The sequence below is a fragment of the Chiloscyllium punctatum genome, chromosome 49 (assembly GCF_047496795.1).
Source record: "Chiloscyllium punctatum isolate Juve2018m chromosome 49, sChiPun1.3, whole genome shotgun sequence".
Lineage (NCBI taxonomy): Eukaryota > Metazoa > Chordata > Chondrichthyes > Orectolobiformes > Hemiscylliidae > Chiloscyllium > Chiloscyllium punctatum.
The window spans coordinates 59,190,145-59,213,078 of NC_092787.1; the positions used below are offsets into that span (position 1 = coordinate 59,190,145).

At 42.1% G+C, this 22,934-nt stretch overlaps 1 protein-coding gene across 2 annotated transcripts in view; it reads left to right on the plus strand.

Moving 5' to 3' along the window:
- Nucleotides 1-22,934, plus strand: part of stxbp1a (syntaxin binding protein 1a) — a 111,486-nt gene that overhangs the window by 67,870 nt on the left and 20,682 nt on the right. For both annotated transcript variants that reach the window (XM_072565550.1, XM_072565551.1), the window contains exons 4-10: nt 1,107-1,183; nt 3,291-3,369; nt 4,033-4,136; nt 5,840-5,988; nt 8,188-8,272; nt 11,312-11,442; nt 13,731-13,838. In XM_072565550.1, coding sequence (XP_072421651.1) covers nt 1,107-1,183; nt 3,291-3,369; nt 4,033-4,136; nt 5,840-5,988; nt 8,188-8,272; nt 11,312-11,442; nt 13,731-13,838 — 733 coding nt within the window. The remainder of the gene's footprint in view (nt 1-1,106; nt 1,184-3,290; nt 3,370-4,032; nt 4,137-5,839; nt 5,989-8,187; nt 8,273-11,311; nt 11,443-13,730; nt 13,839-22,934) is intronic.

The following is a 22,934-nucleotide window of genomic DNA, read 5'->3' on the forward strand; positions in this document are numbered from 1 at the left end:
TATATTATACTGGGTCGGTCAGTGAAATCAACTGTGCTGTCAGTCTCACAAGTGAGCGAACATACAAGTCAGCCTGATTCAGTAGAAGGTTTATATGCAGCAAACAGCTGAGCTGGATGGAAACTGTTTAAAAGACCAAGGAACAACACACATTTGGAATACAAATTTTGACAAGCAAATAATTGAAATTTCAACGTAATAAAGGATAGGCATCTCCTATTTAATAAAATTTATTTTCCAAAAGTTACAACTCTTTCCATTTCTGATGCAGTTATAGAATCATTGAATAGTTACAGCTCAGAAGGAGGCTATTTGGCCCATAATTTCTGTGCTGACTCCATGCAAGGGCAATTTACTTAATACCAGCCTGTATCCTTTTCCCTGTAGCCCTGCAATTTTTTTTTCTTTTTTAGATAATGACATTTTAAGGGGAAATTCATCACAATTAAATCTGCCTCCACCCACTCTCCCAGCTGGATTATTCCAGATCCTAACTATTTATGGTATTGAAAAGGTATTCTTCAAGTCACCAATTTCTTTCTATCTGTCGCCATGTTCCTCAATCCTCTGCCAAGAGTAACAGTCTTCGCTTACATATGCTATTCAGTCTCCTTGTGATTTTGAATATTTCTATCAAATCTCCTCTCAAACTTCTCATCTTCAAGGGGAACAGTCCCAACTTCTTTACTCTCTCAATGTAATGAAGTCCCTCAACATTAGAGCAATTGTTGTGAATCTATTTGCCCTAAATTGTGCTGCCCAGAACTGGAGACTTTACTCCAATTTAGCCCAGATTAGTACTCTATATTTGACAACATAATTTATTTTGTAGGCCTGGAATCCAATCTGGTGTAGGAGAATAAAAAGAACACCTTTCAGTTGTAGGACATTTCAACTGAAAATTAAATTAAATCTGAAATTAACTTTCTCTCATACAATACTCTTACCTGAACAAGGTTTGGAGAAGGGGTGAGGATGTGGGTATGGTGCATGTGGTTGGATGAGTGGGTGGATTCAGAATGTTAGCCAAAATGTCTTTACTGTCTGAGGTAACCATTGTTCACTTGAGTGTCTTTTTGTTCTGTTTCAAATGCAATTATGTGAAGTTGTGGAAGACATAAATAAAAGGAGAGAACCGCTCCCCAGTTTGGAAGCAGTTTACCTGATCACACCCTCTGAAGAAGTAAGTTATTGCATTTACAGATCTCACAGCTTGATGAGTACATGCAAACACTGACACATAGAAGGACAAACATTTTGGCTTGGTGCCACTTGCCACCAATGTCAATGCTTACACCAAGTACTGAGATTTGCTGTTGCAACTACTGAAATGTCACATAAAAAGTCTTGGAGGCAGTGACGGTATTAGCTTCGGAGTGATTACAAACTATTTATGATTAAACACAGGCAATTCTTTGAAGGTATGTGATCATGTGATCGTCTGACCTCTGTATATCACTGCACTGCCAGAGCACTGATGTTAGGCCATATTAATATATAACACTGGTCATATTAACCCTTCTTAAACTCAGGTTAAAAACTGAATTTGGAAGATTCATGGAACATGGTTAAGGAGCCGAGTTTGAGATGGCGATATAAAGGGATCGAGGAAAGAAATACCAGGTTGTGTCACATTTGAAGGAACAGCCATCAGTGGTGAAACAAAAGAGTGCAGCTGCACAAAATTGTGGAGAAAAGGAATGGAAATTTAGGTGTGGTATTTTTTGAGCATAGGAAATAGGAACAGATTTAGACCATTTGATCCTTCAAGCCAACACTGCTTGTTCTGTTGGAATCTGTCTCTGTCTCTGACTGCCTGTCTTGAGTCCTTTTCTTGTCGAATTCTCTGGGTGCTGAAGATGCACTGTTTTGGGGTCCTTTCTTGTTTGTTCCTGTAATGATACTGGAGACTCCAAAGAAAGAGAGGGGCTGTGGAAGAATAAAAATAATCATTTTGGGGTTGGTTTACTGGGAGTGAACGTAGTTCAGTTGATGACATGCGATAAGGGAATGTTAAGTGATAAGATGTGAGCAGTGGAGGGTGAACAGTGGGAGTTGGGTACAAAGGTACTAGAGTAATTATATTTGGAAGTGATAAAAGAACAGATAATTGTTTCCGGGGCATATGGACTGAGGTCAGATAAGGATGTATCTTGTTACATAGAAAGTAGGTTGCAGAGTCTTTTGTCACTAAGGTAGTGATTTGGAAATGCTACATATTAATAAATGTCACATGGAATGAGAATGATGAAAATCTCTGCTAACATTGTGAGTTTAATTTGTCAAGCCTAAGTATATATTCAAATGAAACACCCGAAATTCTAATGATACAATGCCAACATTAGAAGAAATGTATCTGATTGCACCTTTGTTTTGTATTCATCTGCTGTTGTCTCCTTCAGGTTTCCTCACTTCTATCAGTCAGAAATTATTGTTATTAGCGGGTTGAGTGAAATGCAGCATTGTTTGAAAGCCACTTAACTCAGCTTACCAAAAGCCAGTAGGGAATAGCAACACATTTGCATTTCTCACACAGCTTTATTTTCATAACTCTACACATATAAAAATAACCTGGTGTTAGAATGAACAGCAAAAATGGAACAACAGTCAAAGAGTAATAGGGATGTACAGCACGCAGACCTTACAGTCCTACTTGTCCATGCCAACCAGATATCCTAAATTCATCTAGTCCCATTTGCCAGCACTTGGCCCATATCCCTATAAACCCTTCCTATCACCATACCCATCCAGGTACCGTTTAAGTGTTGTAATTGTACCAGCTTCCACCACTTCCCCTGGCAGCTCATGCCATACATGCACCATCTTCTACATGAAAAAGGTGCCCCTTAGGTCCCTTTTAAATTTTCTGTTCTCACCATGTGCCCTCTAGTTCTGGACTCCCCCCCCCCCCCCATCTACCCCAGGGAAAAGACTCTGTCTATTTACCCTATCCATACCCTTCATGATTTTATAAACCTCTATAAGGTCATCCCTCAGCCTCCGATGCTCCAGTGAAAACAGCCCCAGTTCATTTAGCCTCTCCCTAATGCTCAAACCCTCTATCCTGGCGATTTCCCTGTAAACCTTTTCTGAACCCTTTCAAGTTTCACAACATCCTTCGTATAGCAGGAATACCAGAATATTCCAAATATTCCAAAATTCCAAAAGTGCCCTAACCAATGTCCTGTAGAGCCACAATATGACCTCCCAAGTTAGTGGATATTTGTGGAAGTGTTACTCATGCTGTTGAAACGATCATTTTTTTAAAAATTGGGATTCTATCTTTGCAGTCTGTCCGTGCACTGATCAATGATTTTAAGGATGCTCCCTCCTCAAAGTACAGGGCAGCTCATGTCTTCTTCACCGACTGTGAGTATACATATGTTTACAGAGACATGTGTTCTACTTAAGTGAAGTGCTTCTTCTTGTGAGCTTTGAGGAAGATAATGTCAACTTTGATGTTAGTTACAAAGCTGAAGCATCTCAGACAATATGGTGCTTTGTGTTTTGAAATGCTGGTTACCTTAATTTGACACAGTATTGAGATTAACTCCCCTGGTGCAACATTGTGGGAGTTTGACTCAGTCTTAATGCTTGGCTTAAAATGTCACTGATTGATAGGCTGCTGTTGCAACATTGTTGCCGAATAATGGTAATGAACACAGAAGGTAGAAGAAAGTAATTATTTCACAGTAAAGAAGCAAGTACCCAATCATTAGTGATAAATTTGAATTTCTAAAAAAAAGATCCAGTCAGACGATCATTGCTAAGTAATATGCCACATGAATGCAGTCAGATAATTTCGATCATCTCATGGAATAAGTTGTATCTGAGTGAACGTATTGCTCTAACTTGTTTATTGTTGAAATCCCACACTTTGGAGAAAGTTTAAGATCGGAGACAGCAGGAAAAAGAAGTTGGCTGTAAATATCCCAGTCACACTTCTCACTAATTTGTATCTGTGCCTTTTTATGTCATTGATGCAACTGTTTAGAAATGAGGAATAAGAATTTTTGCCTTTATATTTGACAGCTTGTGCAGATCCATTATTTAATGAGCTGGTAAAATCTCGTACATCAAAAGTCATCAAAACCCTTACTGAGATCAACATTGCCTTTCTTCCATATGAGTCACAGGTAAGACATTATATCCAATATCCCGCTGGGGCTAGGGGGAAGCTGGTGTAAAGGAATTTTCCAGTAATGCAATTCTTGATTTTTTTTTAAATGGAAGAGTAATTGTTAATTGCTTTTGTATTTTGGAGAGCTTGAATTTCAATGTCAGGACAACAGTAGCCCATGTAACAGGAAGGAGAGAGGGAAGGAAGAGAATCATTCACTTGCCACATGCTGGGGTTTAATTGGAATAACATCACATCAGACAACAGTCTAAATGCACTTGCTCTGACTCAGCTGGCATTTCTGCCAGACATTTATTTATGCCAAGATACTCACCTAACCGAAACAATTCAAGCACTGCTTTGCAATAAAGTATATCTCTACTTGTTCATCCTTGCTGAGATGGAATCGTAAAGTACAAATTAGGAACTGTTCTGTTCCAAATGTGAGCATAACTTAAAAATGTTTAAATGAAGCTTTAATGACTCATTTCATTACACTTTGTAGCTATTCTCGTCCTCTTAGGAATTTTGGTTAAAGCACCTGAAGCACCTCTTTAGCATCATTGCCTGTGAAACTGGTTGGAGTGTGAATACTGCAGGCACTGACATATCCTGAAACCAGACAGCAGTCATGGTCCTGTTTACCATTCAGCCTCCATTTCCACATCAAGAGAACCTGAAATGGGTCAGCACTTTGTTCATCAGGATGTAAACTCCTTTCAGATTGGAACTTACTCCATTTCCACCCATTAACTATCAGTAAAACCAGGAGTCAGAAGGAGAAATGACTTTGTGAATTGCCCAGGCTGAAAGTTCCAGGACGTTTCTTATGAAATAAAGTTTTAGGAGGAAAGGCTTATTTGCAATCTTGCATTTGGATGGATGCAAGCTTTGGATTAATAATAACTATGAATGACATTGCAGTGCACTGTCTACTGATCCTTTACATTCATGTCCACTTTTATTTGTGTTTCCTATTAAACAATATCCACAACAATGTGACACAATGTGGCAGGAATGTTCGGGAGTTGAACTTAGAGGACTGGCTTCACTGCAATTCCTGGATTTGCTTCAATCTCTTAATGCTCCTAACCCTGCTGAGTTGTTTTCACAATCCACGTCATATATAATTTAGTGCAAGGCTGTCTCACTCTGCTGAGTGACTCAGGGATGGTGAGTTGCAACAAATATCAGTGATTATAGCCAGATGACCAATGAGAGGCACAGTCCCGAGGATTGGGAGGCCCATCTGTCAAACAGAAGGTGCTTTCAGTTTGACTGGGAGACTAGTCACATGATCACAGACAGCTGGTACTGCAGTCTTTTTTCATTCTTCCTGCAATGGCTTACATTCTGATAGGTTGGCTCTGTAATTCTTCAGATAATTAAACACAGATAGTACAGGAAATAAAATGGTCAGATTGTAACAAAAATCTGTTAAGGTCAAGTCATTTCGCATTTAGAATAGATTGCAGTGTGTTTAGAATGAATAATGCATTCAGACAGCCCTCTAAATGCACTTGCTCTGACTCAGCTGGCATTTTGCGGATTATCATGTTGATGGGTGATCAGCAGCAGACAGGGGCACTGAATTCTGTCTCTGTTTAATGCCTATAGACCTCCTGTGCAATACCATTCATGAACAAGTTAATAATCGAGCAGACTAGAGCACTCGTCCTGAATAAATGAGCACTGTAGTAATTATTTTCTGCGTTTCAGGTTTACTCGCTGGATGTACCAGATGCATTCCAGAGCTTTTACAGCCCCCACAAGACACAGTTGCGAAACCCCCTCATGGAACGATTAGCGGAGCAGATTGCAACCCTGTGTGCCACACTGAAAGAGTATCCTGCTGTCAGATACAGGGGGTGAGAGCACCTTTTTTTTTAAGGACTCGGGCTCTCCTTTCTCCTTGAAGGTTTTCACTTCCCACATTGACGGCAGTACCACTGTCATGTAATGATCTCTAAACTGTACCCGAAACGGGACTCTCCTCAGATGTAACATTTCTCATGGAACGAGAAGTGGAGGGAGGGGTTGACAGACTATTGTTGAAGGACAGCTGGCCATGCTAGAATAAAAAAAAGGTGGGTGAGCAATTGTACTTTGATTACCTTTTCAGATCAGTGAGTATTTATGCAGTTAGTTTCATCAGGATCTGCGATACAGCAGAGCCCATGAAATGTCAGACTGGACACATAGTGCAGAAGTAGTGGCCAATGTGATATTCTCTTGGTCCATGTGTATTCATGTCACAAGAATGAATTAATCACATGAAAGGTGTAGATCCTTGTGAATGGATCCAAATATCTTGGTTACATGAAGATCATGACTATACTTCATTTGAAAGTCTGTGAGATCTGCTCTGATGTATTGACATTGAATCATAATTTTATGTCATGCAACATTATCACACTCAGCAGGAAGGTCTAAGAAGAGGCAAACACTATCATGGATGTACGATTTAGTGAAAAGGCTCACTGCAATCCACTTATACACAGACCTACACAGGGATACAGACAGGTACATGACATTCAGGTACATACTCACTCACATTGGCCAGGTGCTGAGTGCAGATAACTAATTCGCTTTCCAGTCACTGTGAGGGCTCAGAATTGATGTATAACAGAATAAAATAGGAAGAGCATTGGATCGATACAATGTGCTAACATTGGACATAAATCTTTGGATTCCACATTGCTTTTTATTTTTCCTTTCGAGGGAAAAAAACGGTAAAAAGGAATGGAATGACATCAATTGCTCTTAAGAATTAATGTAATTTTAATAAATTTTCATAAACTAATGATGACCTTAGCATTAGAATGATGAGTTCCAGCTAAAAATGTCTAGCTTCAGATTAAGCAGATAATTTAAGTTTCCTGCTACTAGTGAAATGATAATGTTGTCAGATTGGCATAAAAATAGTCTGGGAGAAGGTGAGGACTGCAGATGCTGGAGATCAGAGCTGAAAATGTGTTGCTGGAAAAGCGCAGCAGGTCAGGCAGCATCCAAGGAGCAGGAGAATCGACGTTTCGGGCATGAGCCCTTCTTCAGGAATGAGGAAAGTGTGTCCAGCAGGCTAAGATAAAAGGTAGGGAGGAGGGACTTGGGGAAGGGGCATTGGGAATGCGATAGGTGGAAGGAGGTCAAGGTGAGAGTGATAGGCCGGAGTGGGGTGGGGGCGGAGAGGTCAGGAAGAAGATTGCAGGTTAGGAAGGCGGTGCTGAGTTCGAGGGACTTGACTGAGACAAGGTGGGGGGAGGGGAAATGAGGAAACTGGAGAAATCGATTGTTCATGTTATTTTTTTAAAAAAAACCCTGTGTTCCTATATCTGGCTAAGACATTCCTGTGCAGCGTTAACTTCCTGTTTCAGTTGTATCTCCCTCTCCACAGATACCAGAGCCATTTGTCACAAAACAGAGTAACTTTGTCTGAGTTCCATTAACAGTGCATATCCGAGATTCAGCCAGGATCTTATTCCGTGAGTGAGGTACCTCCCAGTGAAGTAACTATCAGCCTTGTGTGTGATGGGGAGTTGGTAGCTCATTTCATATCTTTCCCAATTTTCTTTTCTCATTGGTATCAATGGAGAGACCCAAAAATGGACTGCCAGCTCAGGATCATACATTTTACATGATTGTATAAAGTCAGGATGTACCCTTTGGTGAGTCATCTGGGAGTCTGTACAAGTTGGCACAGAGATTTGGGTGAGCGGAATGCAAGTCAGAGATGCCCAGTGTACCCAGCACAATGTTTTGTCCATTAATTTTATATATGAGTTGACTGACACATCTACACTTCTGGTAGTATGAGGTTCTGTAAGTCTCACACGCACATGTTTATAATATCTAATACAATTTGTGTCAATGTTTGAAGAAAAGAGAGGCGCAGTCACTAAGAATGTTTACTGCTTAGTGAAATGTTTGTGACATAATTTTCCACCTGCAGTCCTGCTGCTTTGATGTTCTATGGTTGGGTCATTCTTAATACAGGAGAAGTCAGTCAGTCAGTCCTAAAAATTGTGCTGGTACTTTTCCCAGTAATTTGCTGTCTCTTGCATTCCCAGGGATTATAAAGAAAATGCCATGCTCGCACAGCTGGTCCAAGATAAACTTGATGCATACAAAGCTGATGATCCAACTATGGGTGAAGTAAGTGTTTCACACTGAACAAGATGGGTAGAGCGAGATCGGTTTCACTGGTTGAGCTGTCACATCCAGTGGGTTCAATGTATTGTGATAATGTTTATCTTCCATTGGAAAGAAGAGGCCTAACAATCCCCTGGTTCTGATTCCGTCAATATCAGAATAAATCCATTATTGATTGCTAATTACCAATCTAGTCAGCCAGAAAAAAAAGTTATATATTTAAATATAAACTTACTTGAGAATGGTTTAATTTTCTTTAATAAAACTGCTTATACTTCAGTAGAAATCCACTAAAGAAAATCAGATGCAAATTTCAATTTGCATATCTTCAGATGGCATGGCCCAGTCTGTAAAATTCAGGAGATAAGAACTAGGAGCAGGAGTAGACAATCCAGCACCTTGAGCCTGCGCTAAGATTTGATACAGTCATGGCTGATCTCATCTCAGCTTCAATTCCTTCATTCTGCCCATTCTCCGTAACCCTTCAATCCATTACTCTTTAAATTTACTCACTGCCCCAGCATTCATCGGATTCTGGGGTAGTGAATTCCAGAGATTAATGACCCTTTGAGAGAAATAATTTCTCCTGATATATGTTTTAATCTGCTACCCTTTATCTTAAAGCTATGATTTCTCATTCCAGATTGCCCCACAGTGTCTACAGTGTCAATCCCCTTTAGCACCTTTTATACTTCATTCTTCTAAACTCCAGAGAATATAGGCCTAAACTGCTCAACCTCTCTTCAGAGGACAAATGTCTCATCTCTGCATTGATGTGTTATTTTAGGTCTTTAGTTAGCAACCCAACACAACATCTTAATAAAATTACACAAAGTGTTTTCATACTGATTTTTTTTTCATGTGAATTCATCTTCTTTCCACTGGATGTTTGTTTTTCCCTATTGAGGAGTGCCCCAGAATTACAGATAGATGCAGCATTGATGGACACCATTCAGCTGGTAGAACTATTCAATTATCTCAATTCCCTACTCTTTCCCATTGCCCTGTTACCTGTTACCCTTCAAATATTTACATAATTGCATTTTGAATGTGTTAATTTTTTGTTAAGAGCATTAATAATGTGGTACTGATTGCTCTGAGCTTTCTGCTAATGCACAAACCATAGAATCCTTGCAGTGTGGAAGCAGGCCATTTGGCCCATTAAGTCCACACTCATCCTCTATAGAACAGCCCACCCAGATCCCCCTTACCGTATCCCTGTAACCCTGCATTTTTGATGGTCAATTCACCTAACCGACACATTCCTGGACAGTATGGGCAATTGAGCATAGCCAGTCCACCTAACCCACACATCCTTGGATTGTGGGTTGAAACCAGAGGGAAACCCATGCAGACATAGGGAAAGATGTTTGTGTGGAGTTTGCACGTTCGCTCGAGGGTGGAATTGAACCCAGCTCCCTGGCGCTGTGAGGCAGCAGTGCTAACCACTGAGCCACTGTGCTGTCCCAGAGCAAGTCTTTTAAAGAATTATAAATGCTGCTGCAGGTTTGATCCCAGCTTGCAAACTTCATCCCCACTCCCCCTCAAGTCCACATGAATGTAGTAATTTACAAATGATGCAAATAGCAAGCTTTGCTCCCCAGTGGAAGAGCAGCATTTCAGATGTGGAAGAATCTTTCAAAGAGAAAAGCAAATCTCAGCAAAACTGATTGCCTCAACAAAATTTTAAAGTTTTCAATCTATAAATTATTTTCAAAAATGTATGGAATTTCTATGTCAAAGGATTGCGTGTCTTGCCAATATTTTTAATTTAGATTTTTTCGATTCAGTAAACAGTGTGCTGTACTGAAAGACAAGTTATTTTAATCATTTAGATAATACAAATCTCTGGAGCTAAGTCATAACCTTCTCATTTGCTGAGTTTAAGGTAATTAGTCTGTCATTTAGCCTGGAGCAGAGACATGTCTCTGGAAAGTGCAGCATTGTTTGTGATTCTCTAGAATACATAGAAGGTTTGTACGGAGGTCCCAGTGATGGGTGATGGCTACAAAGGGGCCTTGCTTGTCCTGAACCTATTTAGCAAGAACAACTTTCGTTGTGGAAGCTCAAAGGTTGCCATTTGAAAGGTGGGATTTGTCGCAAAGAACCTGTTAGCGACTTCCTGTGTTTCCTATACTTTGATCCAAAGTGTATCTACCGGTCGATCTAGCTCAGGAAGGCTGCTGGATAAACCAACTTTGACAGTAAGAAACTTTTTAGAGTTGAGAAATTGAGTTTAGTTTTGAAAGAAATGTCAAAAGCTTATGAATGAACTGAAGTTAGTGCATAAAACATTAAAGCAGTGATATGGCATGTAGTACAATAGAGCACAGATCTTTTGTTTTCATCTCCATTAAACAGGACATTAAATAGTTATTAAGAAATTAAATTGTAGCTATTTGTTACACTAGTAATTCTTTTTAAAATTGGTAGGATTTAATAATTGGGATTGTTAATGGCATAATTACAGATGAGCAGTAAATACGGCTCAGCTGAAATGACACCTTTCAGATTTTTCTATGCATGCATTAACTAGTGAGTGTGACATCTTGCCTAGCAGCTGCAACAGGACAGCGAGCTCTGAGGTTCTGTGGCTATTTACGTGAGTGGCTACTTACTGGGGTCACGCTATATAGAACAGCAGGAGACTTGTTTACACACTTGATTCCAATCTGGCTTCCCTCTTTTAGGTGGGTAGGCCAGCTCCAATCTCTGTGGAAAGCAGATGGAGAAGCCATCCAGTAATACTCCCAACGTCTGACATTTGGGATTGCGGATACACTGAAACCTGGCCGATTGCCTTCACTTTTAATTGGAGAATGGTACAAATTACTGTAAAGGAGCTGAGTGAACCAAGAGCTGGATTAAAAGAATTAATTAACCCTCTGTATTTTTGTTGGATGAGAAATGATAAAATGTCAAAGAATATTGAATAGAAGCACTCCTGCTCCGAGATCTATTTTGCAGGTTGTATCAGTGTTTATGTGAGATGGAATGAACTGGTTTGTGACTCCTTGGTAGAATTGATGTTTCTGATTTCAGGGACCAGATAAAGCCCGCTCGCAGCTATTGATAATTGACCGTGGATTTGACCCCGTATCCCCTGTTCTCCATGAACTGACCTTCCAGGCAATGACGTATGACTTGCTGCCTGTTGAAAATGATGTATACAAGTGAGTGACTCCTTGTTTTCTAGTTTTCCATATAACCTGGAAATGTTACCATTGCTCAGACTAGACATTTAGTTAAGACCTGGAAATCTGTTGTATGGTGAGCAACATGAAGCCACCAGCAACTCACCCTGACTCCCCACATCAAAAATTCTTGTTTGCTTGTGGTGAGTGGTTGGATGGGAAGTCGCATATTGATGAGTTGAGATGTGCAATTGACAAGGTAAGTAACAAACAATATCCCACTTACCAGACAACACAGTACTCCTGAGTAAGCATCTTGCCTCAGTGACCGTATCGTGCTGAGATAAAACGAGTCTGTGAGCTGTTATGGTGCAGTGGTAATGTCCCTCTCTCTGGGCCAGAAGGTCTGGGATCATGACCTACCTTTTGTTAGAGTGAGTGGAACTGTACAGGGGTCTGAATGATGTAAAAGATGGACTGAGTTACTCCCGATGCCAGGATAGGCCTCACTGGACTTCTTCTGCAATTCTGCCACATTTCCCTCAGTGTGCCATGTCATTCAAGCCCCGACAGAATTCTGCCACAAGGTAGCGCATGGGCCCAGGCCCTCTGGCCCAGAGATAGGGACACTACCACTGTGCCACAACAGCCCACAAACTCATCTTATGTAAGTACTTTAACAAGCAAAAGGAAACAGTCAAAGAAGAAGCAATTTCATTCCAATCCCAACTTGGGTTTAAAATCCTAATGTAATACACTATACAGTTTCCTGAATTCATTTACTTCAATATCCTGTTTAGCGTGCTAGGTTCAGCTGTAAAAGCACAATAAAAACTTCACAAACATTTTCATGCTTTCTAAGCAAACATGCTGGATCTCCTTTGATGCACAATTAATTTACATAATATCACATCTGACACAACATTGCACCATGTTTTTGATATTCTAATGCCCATGTAACACACATTTGCACCAGAGGCATCCAAAGGTTTGTAAAGTAAATAGTCTGTCCACGTTATGAAACTGTTCCAGCTGCTCTTTATCTCACCATTGTTTGCAGCGTAAAAAACTGGTTACTGATAACCATGAAAAACTGCCACTGCAGCTGGTGAACTGCAGAATACCTCACTGTTATAGAAGCATAGAGTCATTGAGATGTACAGAACGGAAACAGACCCTTGATCCAACTTGCCCATGCCGACCAGGTATCCTAATATAATCTAGTCCCATTTGCCAGCACTTGGCCTATATTACTCTAAACCCTTCCTATTCATACACCCATCCAGAAGCCTTTTAAATGTTGTAAATGTACCAGCCTCTACCACTTTTACTGACAACTCATTCCATACACGCTCCGACTTCTGTGTGAAAGAGTTGCCCATTAGATCCTTTTTCCCTCTCACCCTAAACCTAACCCTCTAGCTCTGGACTCCCCACCCCAGGGAAAATAACTCCCTCTAGCTCTGGACTCCCCACCCCAGGGAAAATAACTCCCTCTAGCTCTGGACTCCCCACCCCAGGGAAAATAACTCCCTCTAGCTCTGGACTCCCCACCCCAGGGAAAATAACTCCCTCTAGCTCTGGACTCCCCACCCCAGGGAAAATAACTCCCTCTAGCTCTGGACTCCCCACCCCAGGGAAAATAACTTACCTTATCTATGCCCCTCATGATTTTATATACCTCTATAAGGTCACCCTCAGTCTTCAAAGCTCCAGGGAAAACATTCCCATCCTATTCAGCCTCTCCCTGTAGCTCATATTCCCCAACCCTGGCAACATCCTTTTAAATCTTTTGTGAACCCTTTCAGGTTTCACAACATCCTTCTGATAGGAAGGAGACCAGAATTGCACACAATATTCCAAAAAAAGTAGTCTAACCAATGTTGTTTTGTGGTTCATGTTTTTTCACAAGCCACCATGTAAGTGACCAAACAAATATTGTGTTGGTGGTCTTGTACTTTCCAAGAGCAATATGCTGTCCTCCAGGAGTGAGAGGGTGTGGATCATGATCCATTACATATGGAGTTCCCACTCACCAAAGTGCCACTGTGTTGGAAAATGGGGAGCGTGAATCAAAACCCCAAGAATTATTGCGCATCACAGTGATTTATCTTTCGGTTGCCTGTGTATTTTCAGGACAGGGAAGTGGAGAATTTCCCTGAGCATTTTGACTAGGCATTGCATGTAGCGCGAAAAGACATGGGAAGGTTTGGTGAGTAAATAATAAGTAGATCAACTTCAGTTCCTAAATGTTGTTAATGAGGAATCATTGAATTGGATCTGATTTTCTATTTATGTTAATCTGTTTATTTCTCTCTCCCCCTCAGGTATGAAACGAGTGGAATTGGAGAAAATCGGGTCAAGGAGGTCCTTCTGGATGAGGATGATGATCTCTGGATTACCCTGCGTCACAAGCACATCGCAGAAGTGTCCCAGTATGTCCCAGACTTCATTCTGCATTTCTGCACCACTATAGAATGTTCATTTTAAATTATTTGGTTACTAGGAGGGGAAAAAACCCTACAGATTAACATCTTTGGCATTTGTAAATCACGTTTGGAGAGGTTGAACTGATTATAATTTCATGTGTAATAGTTTTCACGGATGCTGCAGAAGTGACTACATTAAAGTCTCCTACTGCCGTGAATGTAGAAAGGTTACTTCATATATTCAAATAGAAAGACTTGCATATCTTCATACAGTTGCTGCAATTTGCAAAACTTAAGAGGAGAAGTGTCAGATTGCTTCTGGTTTGTCAGATAAACTAGGTACAGAGAAATGTATATTTGCCTGCGTATGGTAATTCTCTCCATGTATTGGTACATATCTCAAGAATCATACAATCAGTACAGAAGAGACTCTTTGGCTTATCGAGTCTGTACTGCTTACTACTTACGTAAGTCCCACTTCCTGCACTTGGCTCATAATCTTGAATGTCATCACAATTCAAGTGTTCATCTAATTACTTTTTAAAGTTTGTGAGATTTCCCACCTCGACCTTCACCCAGAAGGTAATGGACGTCTGGAATCCACTGTCTGGGAGGGTAAAGACTTTCCTTAAATCTCCTTCCTTTCACTTTAAAATGATGACCCCTTCTTGTTGACCCTTTGATGAAGTGGAACAGCAACTTTCTATTCACCCTGTCCATGCCCCTCAATCTTCCACACTGCTCTCAGGTCCACCCTCAACCTTCTCTGCTCTGAAGAAAACAATGTGAGCTTACCCAGCCTCTCTCAGTAGCTGAAATGCTCCATCCCAGGCAAATTGTGGCGAATCTCCTCTACACTCCCTCCAGTGTAATCACAGCCTTTCTGTAATGCAGAGAGCAGAACTGTACACAGTACGGCAGCTGAGGCAGAACCATAGGTCTGTGCAGCCTCTCGTTAACCCAGTCGCCATTCTAAAAGATGGTGTCAACTACAAGAATAAAAAAAACTATTGCAAATAGAGCATTTCTTTTTACATGGTAACATTGAAATGAAAGCTAGATAGACAAATTATGCCACTTGTGGTTGGGCAACTATTTAATAACTTTGAGGGTCTCAGAACCCACAGAAGTCTATATCACCTCATTTGAAAACTGAGATACAGCTGACCTCAGTATTCCAGCTGATAATGTGTGACAGCACAGACTGCAAATATTCTGATTCCCAAGCATCCTCTGAGGACTGCAAGCTGGGATGGGTGATCCAGTAGATTAGAATTTTACCCTGCCACTTTACTTACACTGGAATTGTAATTATAGGTTCAGTTTTCTTCTTGTTACAACTTAATTTTCAACACCATCTTCAAGTATTGAGGTATTTTTTCCATTTTAAGAATTCAGGAGCTCCATTTTAGTTTGAATTACTTCATGTTGCTTAATGTACTTTAAAACAGAGCAATAAATTTAAGCCTCTGAAACATATTGGCAGTTTGTTTTTCCATACAGCTTTAGTTACAGTGATCTCGGCTGGAGGCGATGTACATTTTCAGAATACTGGTTCAGGTTACTTTGTGTTGCATTGTAGATTAGGCTTTTGTCATTGTTGTGCCATTTATATTTGATGCATTCTAGCTTCTGGACATGTGTTGACTATTCCTGGCTTCAAGTGTTATCAGTTGCATGCTGTCCTTTCTGATTGATGTTCAGGTTGGGTAATCGGCTGTACTTGGACACCCCTTTTCATTTTACTCTGTTTCTTGCTTAGTGCATCATGTACACTTGGGAGTATCGATGAGCAATATCTGGGGTTGGGAGGGTTTATCCACCTGTTTGCCAACTGGCAAACTCGATTTGTTTCTACACTATGAAGTTTACAGTTTCATAATGGATATAGACTTCATCACTTTCAACTAATGATCTGTATTGTAGCGTTAGGTGATCTTCTGCCAGTATAATCACAGGCAGTGATTTCAATGGTGCTTCTTGTGATTTGTGATTCTCATCGTTGTTGTCACAGCACCATTGATGGTGACCAGTGACAGCGTGCTGCAAGGGATATGATCAATAGACCTGTGACGTACACAATTTGGAGGTGATGAGAGTTAGTTTTATAGTGACACAGGTTAGGTGGGCTGGCCACGCTAAATTGCCCATAGTCACCTGGGATGTGCAGACTAGGTAGGCTGGTCAGAAGAAATACAGGATTACAGGAATAGTGTATGTTGGTTCATCTGGCTGGGATGCTGTTTGGAGGGTCAGTGTGAACTCAATGGGCCGAATTGCCTGCTTCCACATTGTGGGGATTCTATGATTCTACTGGAGTGTAGTGAATCCCAAGGATGGAATCTCTAAGCTGTTTAAGTTTGCTTGGTTAGATCCTCATTTGTTACTTATGTGGGTATACACATTTCAGTATACAAAGTGGAACACTATTTGCACCTGGACCAATGTCCAATTTTGCATTTGGTTTATAGAATCATAGAATCCCTACAATGTAGAAAGAGGCTATTTGGCCCTTTGTATCTGCACTGACTCTCTGAAGAGCATCCAATCCAGATCCAGTCCCCCAACCTATCCCCATAATCCTGCATTTGCCACGGCTAATTTACCTAATGTATGCATCCCTGAACACCATGGGACAATCCAGGGATAGGGACTGATTAGAGATAGTCATCATGGTTTTGTGCGTGGGAAATCATATCTCACGAACTTGATTGAGTTTTTTGAAGAAGTAACAAAGAGGTTTGATGAGGGCAGAGCGGTGGACTTGATCTCTATGGACTTCGATAAAGCGTTCGATAAAGTTCTTCACGGGAGGCTGGTTAGCAAGGTTAGATCTCATGGAATAAAGGGAGAGCTCGCCTTTTGGGTACAGAACTGGCTCGAGGGTAGAAGAGAGAAGGTGATGGTGGAGGGTTGTTTTTCAGACTGGAGGCTTGTGACCAGTGGTGTGCCCGAGGATTGGTGCTGGGTCCACTACTTTTCATCGTTTAAATAAATGATTTGGAAGTGAACATAGGAGGTATAGTTGGTCAGTTTGCAGATGACACCAAAATTGGAGGTGTAGTGGACAGCAAAGAAGGTTACTTCAGATTACACCAGGATCATGCTCAGATGAGCCAATGGCCTGAGGAGCGGCAGATGGAGTTTAATTTAGATAAATGTGAAATGCTGAATTTTGGAAAAGCAAATCAGAGCAGGACTTATACACTTAATGATAAGGTCCGGTGGCATATTGTTGAACAAAGAGACCTTGGAGTGCAGGTTCATAGTTCCTTGAAAGTAGAGTAACAGGTAGATAGGATAGTGAAGAAGGCTTTTGGTATGCTTTTCTTTATTGGTCAGAGCATTGAGTATAGGAATTGGGCAGTCATGTTACAGCTGTACAGGACATTGGTTAGGCCACTTTTGGAATATTGCGTGCAATTCTGGTCTCCTTCCTATCGGAAAGATGTTGTGAAACTTGAAAGGGTTCAGAAAAAGATTTACTTGGATGTTGCCAGGTTGGAGGATTTGAGCTACAGATAGAGTCTGAACAGGCTGGGGCTGTTTTCCCTGGAGCATTGGAGGCTGAGGGGTGACCTTATAGAGGTTTATAAAATCATGAGGGGCATGGATAGGATAAACAGACAAGGTCTTTTCTCTGAGGTGGGTGAGTCCAGAACTAGAGTGCTAGGTTTAGGATGAGGAGGAAAGAAATAAAAGGGATCTAAGGGGCAACTTTTTCATGCAGAGGGTGGTGTGTGTATGGAATGAGCTGCCAGCGGAAGTGGTGGAGGCTGGTACAATTACCAAATTTAAAAGGCATCTGGATGGGTATATGAATAGGAAGGGCTTAGAGGGATATGGGCCAAATGCTGGCAAAAGGGACTAGATTAAGTTAGGATATCTGGTTAGCATGAAAGAGTTGGACCGAAAGGTCTGTTTCCATGCTGTACAGCTCTATGCCTCTATGACTCTAATTTAGCATGGTCAACCCATCTAACCTGCACACCTTTGGGATGTGAGAGGAAACCAGAGCACACCACACAGACACTGGGAGAATGGAGTTTGCACAGTCACCCAAAATTGGATTCGAACCCAGGTCCCTGACACAGAGGCCGCAGTGCTAACCACTGGGTGACCGAGCCACCCTAGTTTATGCTGACTTAGCATCTGCCACCCTGTAATCTGCATGGTGGCAAAGGGTTTTATTGGGACATTTCTTAATACTCGTAGTGTTGAATTCTACTCACTTTTGCACATTGCTGTTCTGGTTTCCCTCATCATCTGACCTTAATCTCTTGGCGAGAGATTTGGTGGATCTTGATTTTACAATGTTTGGCACACAGGCTTGGTTGATTGGATTGCAGTGTCTTCCTGGCCTCTGTTTGTGGCTTCCCATGACATTGGACCACTGGTTTTGGCCTTTCATGCTTGCGTTAGTGCTGCATGCTTTGCATGTAGCATTGAAAGCCAGACAATTTCTAGGTCCATATACAAGACTGCAGCATCCACCTTGATATCTAAGTTTGCCTGCACCGGCTGTCTTTCCAGTGGTGAACAAATGATACTTGACCCATAAACTCTGCCTTCTCATAAGAATGGCATCATACTTGTGTCTGGTTTGTAAAATGCTCCTATGATTCAGCAACAAGCAACTTTGTGTGGGCCCAAGATGTCATTTGAATTGCTTCTGCTGTGTTAGATACTGTCACAAACCTGATTATTCAGCCAACATCGATGATTGTATTGGCGCTACCTCGTGCTCCCACGAGGAGGTTGAACAGTTCATCCACTTTACTAACACCTTCCACCCCGACCTCAAATTTACTTGGACCGTCTCAGCCTTCTCCCTCCCCTTCCTAGACCTCTCCACTTCTATCTCGGGTGACCGACTCAACACAGACATTTACTACAAACTGACCGACTCCCACAGCCACCTAGATTACACCTCCTCCCACCCTGCCCCCTGTAAAAATGCCATCCCATATTCCCAATTCCTTCACCCTCCGCATCTGCTCCCAGGAGGACCAATTCCACTACCGAACAACCCAAATGGCCTCCTTCTTCAAAGACCACAATTTCCCCTCCAACGTGGTCAATGATGCTCTCCACTGTATCTCCTCCACTTCCCGCACCTCCGCCCTTGAACCCCGTCTCTCCAATCACCAGGACAGAACCTCACTGGTCCTCACCTTCCACCCCACCAACCGCCGGATACATCGTATCATCCTTCGTCGTTTCCGCCACCTCCAAACAGACCCCACCTCCAGGGATATATTTCCCTCCCCACCCCTATCAGCATTCCAGAGAGACCACTCCCTCTGCAACTCCCTCGTCAGGTCCACACCCCCCACCAACCCAACTTCCACTCCCGGCGCCTTCCCCTGCAACTGCAAGAAATGCAAAACCTGTGCCCACACTTCCATATTCGTCACAAATTCACCTGCACCTCCACACACATCTTTTACTGTATCCACTGCACCCGATGTGGTCTCCTCTACATTGGGGAGACAGGCCGCCTACTAGCGGAACGTTTCAGAGAACACCTCTGGGACACCCGGACCAATCAACCCAACTGTCCCGTGGCTGAACACTTTAACTCCCCCTCCCACTCTGCCAAGGACATGCAGGTCCTTGGCCTCCTCCATCACCAGACCATGGCAACATGACGCCTGGAGGAAGAGCGCTTCATCTTCCCCCTAGGAACCCTCCAACCACAAGGGATGAATGTAGATTTTTCCAGTTTCCTCATTTCCCCTCCCCCGACCTTATCTCAGACCGAACCTCCGGATTCAGCACCGTCCTCTTGACCTGCAATCTTCTTCCCGACCTCTCCGCCCCCACCCCTCTTTGGCCTATCACACTCACCCTCACCTCCTTCCACCTATCGTATTCCCAGTGGCCCTCCCCCAAATTAACTCCCCCTTACCTTTTATCTCAGCCTGCCTGGCACACCAGCCTCATTCCTGAAGAAGGGCTTATGCCCGAAACGTCGATTCTCCTGCTCCTCGAATGCTGTGTTTTTCCAGCACCACATTTTTCAACTCTATTCAGCCAACCAGCTTGGCAGTCACAAAATGGCAATCAAGCTGCTTGTTGCTGCATCTAATTATCAGTCGGTTAATGATTTCTGTTAGTTGTTGGCTAAAAGACGTGAATTCCAGATGGTTTATATGGGAGTTGAATTTTTCATCTGTAATTGATCTTCGGGTGTTGACTATAATTCATCTAGATGCTTAAGATTTTGTTTGGAAAGACTTGCTATGTGTACTTTGTGGAGACCTTCATTGCCAGTAGCAATTTTAATGTTTATCCAGTTTGAACATAGAACATAGAACAGTACAGCACAGAACAGGCCCTTCAGCCCACGATGTTGTGCCGACCATTGATCCTCATGTATGCACCCTCAAATTTCTGTGACCATATGCATGTCCAGCTGTCTCTTAAATGTCCCCAATGACCTTGCTTCCACAACTGCTGCTGACAACGCATTCCATGCTCTCACAACTCTCTGTGTAAAGAACCCGCCTCTGACATCCCCTCTATACTTTCCTCCAACCAGCTTAAAACTATGACCCCTCGTGTTAACAATTTCTGCTGTGGGAAATAGTCTCTGGCTATCGACTCTATGTATGCCTCTCATTATCTTGTATACCTCAATTAGGTTCCCTCTTCTCCTCCTTTTCTCCAATGAAAATAGTCCGAGCTCAGTCAACCTCTCTTCATAAGATAAGCCCTCCAGTCCAGGCAGCATCCTTGTAAACCTCCTCTGAACCCACTCCAAAGCATCCACATCTTTCCTATAATAGGGCGACCAGAACTGGACGCAGTATTCCAAGTGCAGTCTAACCAAAGTTTTATAGATTTGCAACAAGATCTCATGACTCTTAAACTCAATCCCCCTGTTAATGAAAGCCAAAACACCATATGCTTTCTTAACAACCCTGTCCACTTGGGTGGCTATTTTAAGGGATCTATGTACCTGCACACCAAGATTCCTCTGTTCCTCCATGCTGCCAAGAATGCTATCCTTAATCCTGTACTCAGCTTTCAAATTCGACCTTTCAAAATGCATCACCTCGCATTTATCCAGGTTGAACTCCATCTGCCACCTCTCAGCCCATCTCTGCATCCTGTCAATGTCCCAATGCAGCCTACAACAGCCCTCTATACTGTCAACGACACCTCCAACCTTTGTGTCATCTGCAACCTTGCTGACCCATCCTTCAATCCCCTCATCCAAGTCACTAATAAAAATTACAAACAGTAGAGGCCCAAGGACAGAGCCCTGTGGAACACCGCTCATTACTGACTTCCAGGCAGAATATTTTCCTTCTACTACCACTCGCTGTCTTCTGTTGGCCAGCCAATTCTGTATCCAGACAGCTAAGTTCCCCTGTATCCCATTCCTCCTGACCTTCTGAATGAGCCTACCTTGGGGAACCTTATCAAATGCCTTGCTGAAGTCCATATACACCACATCCACAGCTCGACCCTCATCAACTTTTCTAGTCACATCCTCAAAGAACTCGATAAGATTTGTGAGGCATGACCTGCCCCTCACAAAGCCGTGTTGACTGCATTTAATCAAGCCATGCTCTTCCAGATGGTCATAAATCCTATCCCTCAGAATCCCTTCTAACATCTTGCAGATGACAGACGTGAGACTGATTGGTCTGTAATTGCCGGGGATTTCCCTATATCCTTTCTTGAAGAGAGGAACTACATTTGCCTCCCTCCAGTCCTCAGGTACGACTCCAGTAGAGAGCGAGGATGAAAAGATCTTCGCAAGTGGCGAAGCAATCACATTTCTCGTTTACCAAAGCAGCCGAGGACAAATCTGGTCTGGGCCTGGCAACTTGTCAATCTTAATGTTTGACAAAATTTTCAGCACATCAGCTTCCTCTATCTCTTTCCATTCCAGCATGCACACCTGCTCTTCAAAGGTTTCATTCACTACAAAGTTCGTTTCTTTTGTAAAGACAGAAGCAAAAAAATTCATTTAGGGCTTCCCCTACCTCCTCAGACTCCACACACAAATTCCCTATGCTATCCCTGATCGGCCCTACTCTTTCTTTGACCATTCTCTTATTCCTCACATAAGTGTAAAATGCCTTTGTGTTCTCCCTAATCCGTTCTGCCAAGCCTTTCTCGTGCCCCCTCCTGGCTCTCCTCAGACCATTTTTGAGCTCCTTCCTCACCTGCCTGTAATCCTCTAGAGCTGAGCTTGACCCTAGCTTCCTCCACCTTATGTAAGTTCCACCGCTCTCGTCATCCAAGGTTCCTTTGTCTTACCCCTTCTTGCCTGTCTCAGAGGGACATATTTATTCATCACTCACAACAACTGTTCCTTAAACAGTCTCCACATGTCTATAGTGCCTTTACCATGGAACAATTGCTCCCAATCCATGCTTCCTAACTCATGTCTAATCGCATCATAGTTTCCTCTTCCCCAATTAAATATCCTCCCATTTTGCCTAATCCTCTCCTTCTCCATAGCTATGTAGATATTGGAAATATTGATATCCAAAATACAAATGCTGTTGTTAATTTCAGTTGGAAGATCCTTTACCAACAATTAGGTGTTTGAGATTTAGTAATCCTTCTTCGGTTTTTCTGCAGGACTTTTAATGCTCTGGAGATTTTGACTACAACGCATGTTTCATGCAGTTTTCAGGGTTATTCTACCTGTGGGTTGCGATGCTTTTAGTGACCATTACCCAAGTGATTAAAGGTTACTGTTGGATTACAATGGTGCACTGTTGAGCTTTTTCTTATGCTTGATTTTAGCTCTAAGCCCAACCGAGAAAGCAATGATTTTAGGTGAGAAAATGTCCAAAGTGAAAGCAAACAGCGAAGAAACATTTTATTTTACAGGTTTTGTCTTGCTGTTATGTACTGATACTGGTTCGATTCTTCTTTCCTCCTCCCCCAAAGTCTGTAGTATTTAGCTCCAGCAGTAATGAAATCTCCTGTCTGTGGAAGTAAAACAGAAATTGCTAGAGAAACTCAGCAGATCTGGCAGCATCTGTGGAGAGAAAGCAGAGCTAATGTTTCAAGTCCAGTGACTCTTCGTTATTCTTCCAGCAATTTCTGTTAGTTGTTTCAGATTTCCAGCAT